Consider the following 12,739-nt stretch of genomic DNA (forward strand, 5'->3'; position numbering starts at 1 on the left):
GCTCCCTGCAAGGAATAAAGCCGAGGCCGTGCCAGTTACCTGCAGCTGGGGGCAGGGGCAGGCCCAGAAATGCCTCGAGACACGTCAGAAGCTGCGCAGAGCCACAAGACTCTGTTGACAACTGTAATTGTCCTGGCTGCCTCGCGCTTGCTTCGCTTGGCTCCGCAGGAGTCACCTGCCAGCCCCGTGCTCTGATTTGCTGCTTTCTTCTGAGCCTTCCCTGGCGAGTCCCCGGCCGCAGCTTCGCCTCGGCTTCAGGTGGAGACGCGACTTCCTACATTGTATCCCCAAGGGGGAAACGCGCGACCCGTGCGTGGGGTGGGCAGGGAAGATGCCCACGAGCCCAGCTCCCACTGGTGTCAGAGGAAGACTGAAGCCGGCTTTCCCCGGACTTTTGGAGAAGTGGTTTGGATCCGCAGAGGCCTCTACCCTGACACTAGTGGGGAAATCGTCCCCTGGCCGGAAAGCCCGCGGGACTCCCCGAAAAGCAATCTTTGTGCTGAGACGGAGCGAGCGCCTCCTCCACGGTTCCTCGCCAGCCCCAGCCCAGGGCATGTCACTGCTTGTCATTCTCCGTCCTCCCGGCTCTCCTGCTCACACCTCCGTCCGTCCGGCCACGCAGCTCAGGGGGGGTGGGGTTGTCTTTAAATAAAAACAAGAACCAAAAGTCTCCCCCTGCGATGAAATCTCGTGTGATTGTTTCCCCTCGGTATTAGAACCGGCTCTTCTCTGCCTCCGTTTGTTCCCGCGAAGGCTCCGGCTGCGAAGAAGGGAGGCGAAGGGCAATGAAAGCCGCGGTCCCCTCCCCACTGGACAGCCCCAGATGCGCTAGCCCTGGGCCTGGCGTTACGCACAGCCCGCGCGGTGTATTTCAGTCCGGGGGCTGGGAAGGGGCGGCAGGGAAGGGCTCTCCTGGGACAGAGAAATCCGGCTCCCCGGGGAGCTCCCCACGCCGGATCCCCAGCACTCGAGTCCGGAGATGGGTTTCCTAAGGGCCCGGATTAATCGCGCTCCAGGGAGCGGGGATTCCACAGAGGCGCTCTGGAAATTCTCCCCCCACCCCCTTCCCAAGTGCCCCGCGTTGTTCTGCGGCCGGGTGAATCACGTTGTTGCCCATCGCTGGGGGACCTGGCCAGTTCCACTGACCGGGCGCCCCCCCGCCGACGCTCCCCAACGGCGCAGGTTCCACGCGGGACTCTGGCCAGGTCTCCTCACCTCCAAGTCCCACCCAGGCGCTCGGGGCTCTGCTAATGTCCCAGCCCGACCGCCTCTCTAGCAGCCGCGCAGGTGGGTGACACGGAGAGGGGCGCGCTCGCCCAGGTCCCACTCTCACGGGGCTGTGCACCCGGGAAGGCGCCGCTGCGCTGGTTTCTCACGATCCGGCCCCCGCTGGCGCCGCACGAGCCTCCGCTTGTAGATGGGAAATAAACACAGCGATGCACCGCTCTGCGAGCAGCTCAAAACGGGCGGGTCCGGAGCGCGCAGGATGCGCCTTCCCTCCGCCCGGCGAGCGGTACAGCCCCTTTCCCCGAGATTCCCGGGTCAGCTTCCCGTGCTCCCTCCGCACCCCGGTTCCCAGGGCAGGGCTAGAAAGGGGTCGCTCGGCACTGCCCCAGCCCTGGCACGTTGGCTTCCCTTAGGACAGCTCTGCACCTCGCATCGGGGCGCGCGCAGGGGGATAGTCAGACCCGGCCTCGCACTTTGCAAATGCGCATTCAATTATTGACCAGGGAAATCGGTTCGCCCCTCTGGAGCGTTTCCTGGATCCAGTGCAAACGGGCGGGGCCTCTGCAGCGCTCCGTTGTCTCCAGGCCCCTGGGGCTTGGGGAATTCCCTCCTGCTCCGCTCGCTCCCCTCCTGCCCGGTCCCGGTCTCGGGGTGAGCGGGGAGTTGCACACCGCGGCGTGCGGGCAGCGAGGCGGCTGACGGGTGGACAGGCGGCGGCGGTTGCGATCCCTCAGCACTTGCCAGGAGCTTCGCGGTTTGCATGTGGTGCCCACCTGGCTGGTGCTGAGCGCGGCTCGGCCAGCCCTGCTCGGCGGACGCTGCCTCGGGCTCTGCCGGCAATTTGTTCGATAGGGACGCGGCGGATTCGGACAGCAACGGGAGCTCCCCAGCCGCAGGCTGGACTGTGTCCATCGCTTCCCTTCGAGGCCACCATTAAACCCTCCAAAGAGCAACCCCCCTTTTTGTGCAGGAGAGCCCCGCAGGCTGGGCAAGCCTTTCCTCCCCGGGATCCCGGGCACGCTGCAGGGGAGAGGCCAGGGCTCCTGGGCCTTCGACTTCCACAGCTCGCCGCCCTCCTCTGCGCTCTGCCTCCATCCTGCCCCCTCCTTTCTCGTCGGCTCACTCCCCGGCTCCATTTCTCGGAGTCCTATTTTCTCTCTCAGCCCCTCCATTCCCCCCCCCCCCGCCCCAGTCAGGTTCTCGGTACCACGTGGGGCCTCCTCCCTCCATCCCCTCCCAGCCAACCTGGTTTAGCTCCCGGCCCATCCTCTTCTTGTCCCAGCACTTCTGGTTCCTCCTCCCGCCTTTCTCTATAGCGCCCGTTCGTTCGCATCATTCCTTCCCTCCATCTTCCCGGCTCCTGCCCGTCTCTAGCCCTGCGCTCTCCCTGGGCTGCCCTCCTCTTCCATCTCCCTCCCTCCCGACCCGTCCTCCGGCGGCGCCTCGGGGCTCAGGCGGAATCGCCCCCGCCGCCCTGCAGATCTCCAAGCGCTCTGCCCGCAGCCCGCGCGCAAGGGCTCGGGGATCCCAGCCAGCCGCAGCATCCCCGAGCCGCTATTTCGGAGGACTCGGGAATGCGGGATCGGACGGAAACCGGGGCTGGGATTATTTCTGCACCGAGTGTGACATCCCCCCCGCCCCGCCGCTGCTCCCTGGGGGTCTCCAGGCCGACCTGCTTCTCGCCTCGCGTTTGCCCCCTTTCTGCCCCCCCCCAGCCCCCGCTGGCCGCGGACGGGGTGGGGGGCAGACACCTGCCCCCCCGGTCGCTCTGCTGCCCGCTGCTGGAAGCGCTGCGCGGAGCCGGCGAGACACGGGGCCCCTGGCTGAGCGCTGCTCCGCGTTACCGGCAGGGGCTCTGCGCCGTGGCTTCGCTGCGCTGCCCCCGCCCGCGGCGCAACAGCCCCCAGCTCCCCCCCTGGCCCCGCCCCTTTCTCAGTCTCCTCCCCCTCGCGCTCCCCGGCAGATCTGCGCCAATCCGCGCGCCCCGACTCCCCTTGACGGACAGCCCGGCCCGGGGAGGCCCCGCCCGCCTGACGTCTCCGGCCGGGATTTGCATGAGTTGCGGTGCAGCGGCGGCTGGAGCTCAGTGTCTGCGGGCGCAGGAGGCGGAGTGCGGCGAGCCCGGGCGCTCGGACCCTCCCCAGCATGGAGCTGCCCGCGGTGGGGGAGCACGTCTTCGCCGTGGAGAGCATCGAGAAGAAGCGGATCCGCAAGGTGAGGCGGAGCGCGAGGCTGCAAGCGGGGAGTCGGGGGGTGCGGGCGGGAGGGAGGGAGGTCGGGGCTCCGCCGAGGCAGCGGGGCTGCAGCTGACGCCTTCCCTTTTCCCTCCCCCCCAGGGCAGAGTCGAGTACCTGGTGAAATGGAGAGGCTGGTCCCCCAAGTAAGTACCCAGGCGGGGAGCTGGGCTGCAGGAGCAGGATCCCCGGCCCAGCCCGAGCTGCAGAGAGCCCCCCACCCCGATGCTTTCTGCGCCGGGAAATGCCACCGCCAATGCATGCTCCAAAAGAGGCTGGGGAGAGGCCAGAGGGGACCGGGGAGCCCGGCAGAAGCAAGGGGAGGGAGAGAGAGGCAGACGGTGACTGATGTGCAGCAGAAAATGGCTCCTTCCCCCTTTCCCTCCTCGGGAGCCAGGCTCCATATTGCAGAACCGAGCCGGGGGGGAAAATAATTTAAAACACGAAATAAAACGTCCCGCCGGTCCTAAGCCCCCGATCCTGGCCGAGGAGGAGGCAGGGGGCTGCCACCGGGGCGCTGCCACGGGGCGGGGGGGAGGCAAACCCTGCCTCTGAGCACCGAAGAGAAGGAGATGTTTGCGGGTGGCGGAGTATTTGGGGTTTGCATGACAGTGTCTTGCAGGGAGGGGCTGGCATTGGCTCTGGGGTTTGGACTCTGCTGCTTAGACCCTGATCGGCACCACGGGTGTTAGTGGGGCTCGGACCGGGGCTTTGGGAAATCGCATCCTGGCATGCTTAGAATTCTTCGGGAATAACAACTGCGCTAAATAAACACCCCCGCCCCTCCCCCTCTCCGGGTAGCTGGAGTTCGAAATGCGCCCTCCGCAGTGGGTCCAGGTGCGCGTGGATTCAATGTGCCTAACCTGTAAGATGGCCCCTGGCAGCTCTCGGGCGAGGGGAGACCCCCCCCCCGTCTCTCTTCGGGGGGAGGGGGAACCCGGTCTGTTGCTCAATGGAGCTTCTTCTCCCCCTTGCAAGATATAACACGTGGGAACCGGAGGAAAACATCCTGGACCCCCGGCTGCTGATCGCGTTCCAGAACAGGTGAGCGCTGCGCTCCTGCGCGGACCCGGCCTGCAGCGGGGGAGGGAGGCGCAGATCCCAGGCGGCGCTGCTGGAGCTCGCGGGGAGGGAAGGGGCGGGTGGCAGTGGGGCCACTTTCCTGCCTGGCCTGGGTTTAGTGGGGGAGGACTAAGGCAGCCCGGGTGGCGCGGAGGCCGGGCCTTGCAGGCGGAATGCCCTGCGCCGAGCTGGGCACTGGCGGCCCCGGCCCCCTTGCAGAGCCGAGCCGGAGCGCAGCTCGCAGCGAGCTGGCATTGTGCAATTGTGAATGCGTCACGGAACTTCACTTAACCCCTTCGGGGCCGCAGGTTGGCGGGCGGGCTCCGGGCATTTCGGCTGCGGGGACAGGGCAGGGGGTGTCGCGTGTGCAGTAGCGGGGCGATGGGAGAACCGGCCCTCTCCGGGACGGAGATTGCAATTTCCAAGGGACAAGCTCGCGAGCTGCAGGCCCGCCTACCCGGAGAGCAGCTGGGTGCAGGGTGCATGACCCTCGGCTAACGGCCCCAGCCTGTCCCTGCAGCTCCCCCCGCTCGCTCGCTCGCCTGCCTGGGGGGACTGGACGCCCCCGCGTGGAGGCGGCGGCGCTGCTGCTCCCCGCTCGCGTTTGGCGCATTATTTCCTGCGGTGTTTTGGCGCAAACTGTAGACTCGAGCCCGTGGCAGGCAGGCGGCTAGCGCCAGGAAAGCGTCTCTCCCCGGCTCCGGAGCGACCCCGCCTGGGCGCGTCCTGCCCGGCCGAGTGCTAGGCGCTGCCGAGGGAGTTCACGGCTCCGCGGCCCAGGCACCGCCGGGCGCACTGGCGCGGAGCAGATGCGCTGACTGCAGCCCTGCAGCCGCGGGCGGGCGAGCCGCTCCCGGCCCTTCCCCGGCTGCTGGCTAGCGGGGCAGTGCCCAGGGCCCGCTCCCACTTGGCCCGCCGCTCCCCCACCACGGCGCACGGGTCGGGGGGCTAGTCACCTTGAGGCCCCCGCCCGGGCAGGCAGCGAGCGATGCTGGCACTGCCCAGGATCCGGCCAGGCCCCGCGGAGCCCGGCGCTCTAGGGGGGACGGGCCCCGGCCAGGGGCTTGCCCCGGCCTCCCCCCCTGCAATTGGCTGGTTCAGCCCCAGCGGCCCCTCCCCCCGCGGAGACATTGGCCTTTAAGGCAGCGATTCTGAGTGACGGCTGGCGGGGCTCGTCCTGTGAATCCTAATGAGATCATTAGCCTCGCCGCTGCCGCGCGGGTCCCGGGCGGCACATGCCGCGCACACCTCGCCCGGCCTCCCAGGGTCCTGCCTGCTGCGCCGGGGGGCTCCGGCTCCCTGCCGCTGCCGCTGCCCAGCGCTCGAGTTTGTGGCCAGCTATTGCATAAGATGCCGTTGTCACAGCGTGAGGGCAACTGGGCTGCATCCTCCTCTGGAAATCCCGTTTGCTTTTTGTGTGATCTGCGCTTGGCTGTCGAACCTCAGCGAGCCCCCCAGGACGTGGATCCGCCGCGAGGAATTTGCTGTGGCTTGTTTGTGTTTTTCTGGGAGGTCTTTAGTGTGTGCGTGAGGGAGACGGGGCATCTTGCTGGCTATTCCCAGGACAAACCAGTCCTGCTGGCTCGCGGAAAAGTTCCCCTACAAGCCTCAGCAGCTCACGTCTTTGCTTTACACACTATTGGCCCCCTGTTCTTTATTGTAATGTGCCTCTATCTAAGTGATGTGTACCGAGAATTAACGACCCCCCCCCCCCAATTCTCCAGCGTGCTGTAGGAAAGTAATTGCATCGCGATTGATTTTTATGTTCCTGCAGGGAGCGGCAGGAGCAGCTGATGGGATACCGCAAACGAGGACCAAAACCGAAGCCGCTGGTCGTTCAGGTGAATTCAATGAGCCACAATGTGTTTTGCCTAAGGAAAGCCATTTTTAGGAATATTCACACTCCGGAAAGTAAATGCAATCTCTAAATGGCGATCTTTCCAAATAGACTGATTAAAGCCACTTCGTTTTGTTTTTAATATAAACTCCCTTGTTTCCTCCCCTCTCCAGGGAGGAGAATTTCATCTGGTTTCATCATGCTCAGGATCCGTGTGTAAATACAAATCCCTTGTTAATTTTAAATGCCAGATGAAGCCCCTCCCACTCCTCTCCACAACCAACCACTCCCCCAATCCCAAATCTGACTTCATCATTCAATCAAACATGCACAATATCTCAGTGTAACAATGAGCATAAATTGGGACAGGCCCCAGAAACTGTGAAGAGAAGGAAGGAGCCCATTGCTGCAGGAAGACGCTTCCTGGTGGCTACCTTGCAGGGGAGTTCCTGGGTATTTCTTTCCTGGCAGATCTCATTCCCCATCTCGTCATTGTATTTGTATGTATCTGTCTCTGGTTATAAACTTAGCTTCTGCCCCATGTGACGGAAGGTGGCAGTAACATGCGATGCTGTTACATGCCAAGCCTTGCTGAAGACTTGCTTTGGCAAGAAGAAGGTGGCTGTACACACAGTGCTTTCTTAAGCTGTGATGACGCTGTTTGCATTTTTAGCTGCCCCTCTCCTCAGCAATCTGTACTCTTTCCTTGGGTGTATTTCACCTACGATTTACCCTTGCCTAATAGGGACAATTGATTGAAGGGTACTTTTTACTGCCTCTAATTAATCTCAAACAACATGGAGCCTTTAGGTCAGGAACAGGCCACCGCTTTTTCTGTTCAGGCCTGTAGTGTCCCTTCCTGCCGGTTGCTGTGACTGCTCCGTTTTACTGTGTGTGCATGAGCTTGTTGCATGGACTCCTGCAGAAGTGCTGATCTCTTGACTGAAGCAGTCCCTTGATGGGCTCTTGCTAAACTTGCTGACTTTGTGTTGCAGCTCCCTTCGTTCGCACGGCGCTCCAATGTCCTCACTGGACTGCAGGACCCTGCTGTGGACAACAGGCCGAAGCTGGAGCTGAACTCTTCTGGCAAGAGCCAGCAGCATCAATACGAACTCAACAGCAAGAAGCACCACCAGTACCAGCCCAATGGGAAGGAGAGCAGCATGAAGCACCAGCCACACAGCAAAGGGAAGTATTACTACCAGCTGAACAGCAAGAAGCACCACCACTACCAGCCGGACCCCAAGATGTACGAGCCCCACTACCAGCCCAGCAGCAAGGAGCCACAGAGCCAGGCCTGCTTGGACCACAGCAAAAGCCCCTTGGTCGCCCATCCAGACAAATGGGCTCACAGCCCAGCCAAGAGCCTGCTGAGCCCAGTAAAGAACCTGGCTACAGAGGGAAAGAATGGAGCAGAGAAGAACCTGTCTAGTGGCACTGGGCCGCCTTCCCGTGATGGCGTGACCAGCAACGGCATTGGGGGCAAAATGAAGATTGTCAAGAATAAGAACAAGAATGGGCGCATTGTGATCGTCATGAGCAAGTACATGGAGAATGGCATGCAGGCCGTGAAGATCAAGTCTGGGGAACCGCCCAGGAAGCGGACCACTGAGGAGAGGACTCCCAGGAAGGGCGGGGAGGAAAAGCAGGAGGCCTGGCGAAAGCATGGGGAGGAGAGGGTGGTAGGCACTGAGCACAAGAGCAAAGCTGGACTTGAGGGGAGCCAACCCCTCACAGAGCTCGGAAGGAGCCCCAGAAAGATTCCCCCTGCCAAGGAAGCACCTCCTCCCTCTGAGCAGCCCCTGCAGCTCACCACCAAGCCCAACCTTATGCCCTGGTCCCTGGATCCCAGCCGGGAGCACAGCCCTGCCCCCATGGGACTGAATCTCTCCAGCCCGGGCTCCAGGAAGCGCTGCCTCTCTGAGCCGCATGAGGAGAGGGAGCCAGGCAAGAAGCGCCTCACCTCACGGAGCATCAGCGCCCCCACCTGCCTGAGCCCCCAAGCACCAGAGAGGCCCGAGCACCCTCTTCCAGCCACCTCCCAGCCAGAGGTCATCCTGCTGGATTCGGACCTGGACGAGCCCATAGACTTGCGCTGTGTCAAGCCCCGGGGTGAGGGTGAGCTGGCTGTGGCGCAGGTGAAGCCAGAGGTGCCGCTGGTGCTGACGGAGAAGCCGGCAGTTGAGCCGCAGCAGCAGCAGGAGGCGGACGGGGAGGGAGAGGCAGAGCCCCTGCAGGAGTTCAAGCCCTTCTTTGGAAATATAATTATCACGGATGTGACCGCGAACTGCCTGACCGTGACCTTCAAGGAGTATGTGACAGTGTGAAGGGGCAGAGGCTGCTCCCCCTGGGGAGGGACCCTGACTCTATCCTGGAGCTGCCTGCCCCTCGACCCCCTCGAAGGTATTGTCACTGCCCTGACACCCATCTCCCTCCCCTCCCCACCATGGGGACTGCAGCACTCATGCAGGGAGGATCCCACCAGATGCCTCCCTGCCCAAGAGGAGGGGTGGGCGGGACACAGTGACTCTACCCCTGCTATGCTGGGGGGATCCTCGACTGCTGCTCCATCGCTGCACTCCCAGGGCGTGCCCAGGACGTGCAGGTATCAGGACACACGAGGATGGGGCTGGCCAGTTACTCACAGAGTTACATAGTATTCTATTTGAACAGTGCTAACTTGTCGAGTGATTCTTGCCCTCGTTTGTACGTGGTGTTATTGAAATGTATTGTTTGAGCTGAAAGCTGGTCCCTCTCTGGCCATGCTAATATATTTATTTGTAGGTATTTATATAATGAAATATAAATCCTAGATTTATGGAGTCCCTAGATCCCCTTATAAACTATATCAAACAAATATTTTCTGTTCTTTTTAACCATTCAGCATTTGTTAGTCTCATTCCTTTGACCTGTCTTCATGAGCTGCAGGACCATTCCCTGGTATATATTTTTTGATACTGTACATGTGTTGTTTCTATGTGAAAAAAATAAGTTCATTATCTAAAGCTAAACAAGCTATTATAGAAACTGCTGCTACTAGAAATGTCTAAACTATAAGCTTCCTATTATTAATTGCTTGAATGTAAATATTAAATGGAGATGTTGAAAGTGCATTTGATGTTCTGCAGCTAGCATAGATCTGATTGCAAAGACCAGCTGTTAGAAGGTGGGGCCTAAGCTGCCAGTGGCACTTCCTGGTTTAAGGACTGTATTGTGGGGGAAGAAAATGTATCATGCAATCATTGCAAAGGACTATAAACCTTTACAAAAACTACTGGAAGTTGGAGTGCATTTGTTACTGCTTATACACAGTACTGAAAAGACCTCTGTGGGTGTGAATTTACATGACTGGGTTTCCCCAAACAGGTATTGTCAATTTAAAGCAAGAACGGAGGTAGAGTTTTCTTAAATATCTAGGCAAGATTGAAGCCATATAGAATATTTCTGCTAGTAAGAAGGTAGAGTTGAGAGTACTTGTTGCCTAAGATGTACAATAAGCTCCTACTTTTGTTTTCTTGATCTGTTGAGAAAACAAAACAGCACTAAGGCAATGGAAATTGTCTTCCCTCCATGCCAGCCTACTGCCTGTGCTTCGTGTAACCCCTACGCATGCAGAAGGCCACCTTGCTTTTCCCAGCTGTGATGGTGGGTGCCCAAATCAAGGCACCTTGCAGGGGCCTTGTTTTTGAGAAGGCAGGTGATCCACAGCTTCTAAAAACCAGGATCCTATAAGATGGCTCAGCCAACCTTCTCTTGTAATTGTCAAATGATGTCCATAAAGGCAGATCATGACTGGATGCTGTAACCTAAGTTCTGTCACTTCATTATGCAGAATTGCCCAAATAGTGTGGATCTAAAAAGTTAAATTAAGTTTGCGAGGTTTTGAACTCACTTTACAGTCACTGGATTCTACTGAGTATTGCAAAGTGGTAACACTTTAAAAAGCTTACAGCATGATGATTTTGAAAATATTTTGACACTTGATGTAATTGCAATATATCACCAGTCCATGGAGCAGGTAAAGCTTCCGTTCCACCAGCCATTAATAGTCATAAAATCTATTTAGAAGTATTAGAAATAATCTAACAATTTTTCCTTTGAATTTTGTGCTTGTAAAAAGCACCCTGTTGATATCCTCTATATCCACTTAGGCTTTCATTGCTTCAGCTGTTTTGGAGGAGATTTTGTAGGTGAAATTGTCATTTTAGTTTGATTTATATGTACATGTGCCTAGAGCCTGGAAATAGCAGACTTTTTGGTTGATTGCATAAAATGCACCTAAGTTACATGAGAGCTAACTCAAAGCTTCCATAAACTACACTCGATCAATGTTCTTTAGTTTTTACCTGGAGGGACAGAGAGGTGATTCAATCAGCATGGTGATTTCTCTGCTGAGATTAGCAGGAAGGGTACTGAGATTGAAGTTTTCTGTATCAAGACTAGCTGATGGAGTGTAACTGCTTCTTGCCACTACTCATCTGGACTGACTTGGGCCTGTTATCTTAGAGGAGAAAGGTTCTTTATTTTCAGTTACCCATCCTCTGAGACATCCACAATTTATAGACACTAGGAAATAAGAGCAAATACTGATTGGCAAACTATTTTTTAAATCCCAGCCATTAATATCCTTCTGAATGATGCTGGAATTTCCCTCTGAGATGCTATTTAACTAGAAATTAACAAAATAGCTATTCTAGAATAGTTACAGCAGAATGGTTGTTCAATATAACCCCTGTGTGGGTGTTCTTCTGGAATGGAGAACCTTTTTCAGATTTTAGCTTAATCCTCTTTGAAAGGAACAATTATTCTGGAATAAAAGCATCCACACAGGGTTTTACATGGAAATAACTATTCCAGAATGGCTATTTCTGTAAGTTTCCAAGTATAGCTGGGCCTCTACTCCTGCATGAGATAAAGGACACATGACCGCAGCCTGTTGTTCCCCTAGACATGCAGCATTCTGGACGTTCACATGCTCAGTGGGTCTGGCTTTGCGAAGTCACTATGTAAAGGAGGAGGGGGAAAAGCACCACATCTTACTCAAATGTCCGGCTGCCTGCGTTTATTCAGCATCAAAGATGATTTTCACCCATTAGCTGTACTGACTCCTCCGATCTAACAGGGGTCTAGTCAATCTTAGAAGGCAACAGAATTGTTTCAATTGCAATTGGTTACAGCTGCTCAGCCATGAAAGGCAATGGGGGTTGCACAGGTGTCAGAGGGTAGAATCTGAAGCCACTGGGGTTGCACAGATATAATTTGGGAACCAATTTGGCCTGTAAAACTTTCATTAGGGGTGGTTTGGTATGAAGTTGGGCTGGCCGAGCCCCAGGCAGTTGGCAGTGCTGGCAGTTAGAAAATAACCTATTTCACTTATAAAGTGAGCTAATGCTTGTCTGCAAAAAGAACTTTTTCACAAACAAAAATTGGTATGCAAGTAGCAGCACACCTCAAAGGCTGCAGAATGTGACCTGGGCAAGAGGAGGTGCTGCTTTGCCGACTAATGCATGAGTGAGTCTGGAGGCTCTTGGGGGCTGAAGGCAAGCGTTTTCTGTTAGCAAAGCTTGTGCAGAAAATACAAATGTGTTCATTTACCCTTTGGTTTAATGCAGCGGTTCTCAACCTGTGGGTTGGGACCCCAAAGTGGGTCATGACCCTGTTTTAATGGGGTCACCGGGGCTGGCTTAGACTTTCTGGGGCCCGGGGCTGAAGCCTGAGCCCCACCACTGGGGTGGAAGCTGAAGCCTGAGGGGTTTAGCCCTGGGCAGCGGGGCTCAGGTTACAGGCCCCCTGCCTGGGGCTGAAGCCCTTGGGCTTTGGCTTTGGCCCTCCCACCCAGGGTGGTGGAGCTCGGGCTTTGATTATCCCACCCAGGGCGGCAGGGCTCTGGCTTCGGTCCCTCCTCCTGGGGTCATGAAGTAATTTTTGTTGTCAGAAGGTCACGTTGCAATGAAGGTTGAGAACCCCTGGTTTAATGCAAACAACCAGATTCCTGACAAATGGGATGCCCTTTTTGAAATTACTAAGGCTGTAGCTTCTTCTTCAAACGCTGTCCCCTAAACCAGTGGCTCTCAACCAGGGGTACGCATGCCCTTGAGTGTACGCAGAGGTCTTCCAGGGGGTGCATCAACTCATCTAGAGATTTGCCTAGTTTTACAACAGGCTACATAAAAAGCACTAGCAAAGTCACTACAAACTAAAATTTCATACAGAGAATGAATTGTTTATACTGCTCTATATACTGAAAAGTAAGTATAAAATAAATAGGTCTGTCAAGCAATTAAAAAAAATAATGGTAATTAATCATGTGATTAAACAATAAGAATACCATTTATTTAAATATTTTTGGATGTTTTCTACATTTTCAAATATATTGATT

The 12,739-nt window shown here is 56.9% G+C and overlaps 1 protein-coding gene across 1 annotated transcript; it reads left to right on the forward strand.

Moving 5' to 3' along the window:
* The first annotated feature begins 3,372 nt into the window (after positions 1 to 3,372).
* On the forward strand, positions 3,373 to 9,620 carry CBX4 (chromobox 4). Its single transcript, XM_065415718.1, has 5 exons — positions 3,373 to 3,441; positions 3,564 to 3,607; positions 4,440 to 4,505; positions 6,298 to 6,364; positions 7,356 to 9,620. The coding sequence occupies exons 1-5, from the start codon at positions 3,373 to 3,375 to the stop codon at positions 8,685 to 8,687; spliced, it is 1,578 nt and encodes a 525-aa protein (XP_065271790.1). The 3' UTR covers positions 8,688 to 9,620.
* The last annotated feature ends 3,119 nt before the right edge of the window (positions 9,621 to 12,739 follow it).

This window comes from Emys orbicularis, chromosome 13 (genome assembly GCF_028017835.1).
Source record: "Emys orbicularis isolate rEmyOrb1 chromosome 13, rEmyOrb1.hap1, whole genome shotgun sequence".
NCBI lineage: Eukaryota > Metazoa > Chordata > Testudines > Emydidae > Emys > Emys orbicularis.

Coding starts and splice junctions, on each gene's coding strand:
- CBX4 (XM_065415718.1), top strand. CDS start 3,373: ATGGAGCTGCCCGCGGTGGGGGAGCACGTCTTCGCCGTGGAGAGCATC. Junction 3,608..4,439: donor TGGAGAGGCTGGTCCCCCAA/GTAAGTACCCAG, acceptor CCCCCTTGCAAG/ATATAACACGTGGGAACCGG. Junction 4,506..6,297: donor CTGATCGCGTTCCAGAACAG/GTGAGCGCTGCG, acceptor ATGTTCCTGCAG/GGAGCGGCAGGAGCAGCTGA.